This window comes from Otolemur garnettii, unplaced genomic scaffold, assembly GCF_000181295.1.
Source record: "Otolemur garnettii isolate 467f Iridium unplaced genomic scaffold, OtoGar3 scaffold00264, whole genome shotgun sequence".
Classification (NCBI taxonomy): domain Eukaryota; kingdom Metazoa; phylum Chordata; class Mammalia; order Primates; family Galagidae; genus Otolemur; species Otolemur garnettii.
In genome coordinates, this window is record NW_003852659.1 from 1,007,912 (window position 1) to 1,009,195 (window position 1,284).

General features: G+C 42.4%; 1 protein-coding gene across 1 annotated transcript in view; it reads left to right on the top strand.

Annotated features, from left to right (window-relative positions):
• LOC100943520 (NACHT, LRR and PYD domains-containing protein 7) overlaps positions 1 to 1,284 on the top strand; it is a 23,604-nt gene that overhangs the window by 11,051 nt on the left and 11,269 nt on the right. The window contains exon 5 of the mRNA XM_012813437.1: positions 107 to 220. Coding sequence (XP_012668891.1) covers positions 107 to 220 — 114 coding nt within the window. The remainder of the gene's footprint in view (positions 1 to 106; positions 221 to 1,284) is intronic.

A 1,284-nucleotide genomic window follows, 5' to 3' on the forward strand; every position in this document is an offset into this window, starting at 1 on the left:
CCACCGTGCCTGGCCACAATAAATGTTCTTATTTGATTCTTCCCAGTTGGTCTCGGTGTGATCATCGCTCTCTCTGTGTCTGGATGGACTTTTGCTCTGTAGTCAGCTCAAACAAGAATCTGAAAGTTCTGGACATGACGCAAAGCTTCCTGAGTGACTCCTCCGTGAGGATTCTTTGTGATCATATAACCCGGTTCTCCTGTCATCTGCAGAAAGTGGTGTAAGTAGAAGCTGATCTTGCATGAGAGACTCCCACCCCCCACAAGCCTGGCCAGGCTTCTTGGCATATTTAACATGGGAGCAATATTTGAATGCCTGGCCAGGCTACCACTGGGTGCTCAGAGTGCAAAGAAATGAAACAGGTCCTATTTTAAACTAGTCTAGTGGGAAAATTCTATCAACTTGTTTTCAGGAAATTTTACCAAGAGATTAAAAGTTTGCAAACATCTGCTGTGGGGCATATTTGAATTTCAGCCAGTAGGAAATGGAGGCATATGTTGGGGATACCTGGAAGGGAAACAGGGAAATATGTCAGCACTTTTTCAAATAGGCGAGTAAGAGCATATTGGTAAAGCAACGATGAACTCATGACCAGTGTTACAGGAATGGCATTGAGAAATGAGTCTGGACAAGGCAGGGTGAAGCAGATGCAAACCCAGATGTGGACTGGCAGCATCCTTTTAGTCATGTTTTCTCTCGATTTTACTTTAAGGCTTTATTTTTGTCACTTTGGGGCATAGTGATTAGATATGTGTATGTCTGTGGAATGATTACATATATCCATTGCCTGATATACTTATTTCTTTGTGCTGAGAGTATGTAAAATTTACCCCTAGCAAGTTCGAAATACATGAGACAGTCTCTGTCACCCCAGGGTAGAGTGTGGTGATGTCATAGCTCACAGCAACCTCAAACTCCTGGGTGCAAGTGATCCTCCTGCCTCAGTCTCCCAAGTAGCTGAGACTACAGGTACCCACCACAATGCCTGGCTTATTATTCGTAGAGATGGTGTCTTACTCTTGCTCAGGCTGGTCTTGAAGTCCTGATTTCAGCCTCTCCGTTGCTAGGGTTATAGGCATGAGCCAGCATGCCTGGCCTGGTTGCCCTATGGTACAATAGGTTACTAGTTTATTCCTCCTGTGTAACTTTGTATACTTTGTTTTTATTTTATTTTATTTTATTTATTCAATCATAGCTGTGTACATTAATGCAATCATGGGATACAATGTGCTGGTTTTATATACAATTTGAAATATTTTCATCAAACTGGTTAACATAGCCTTC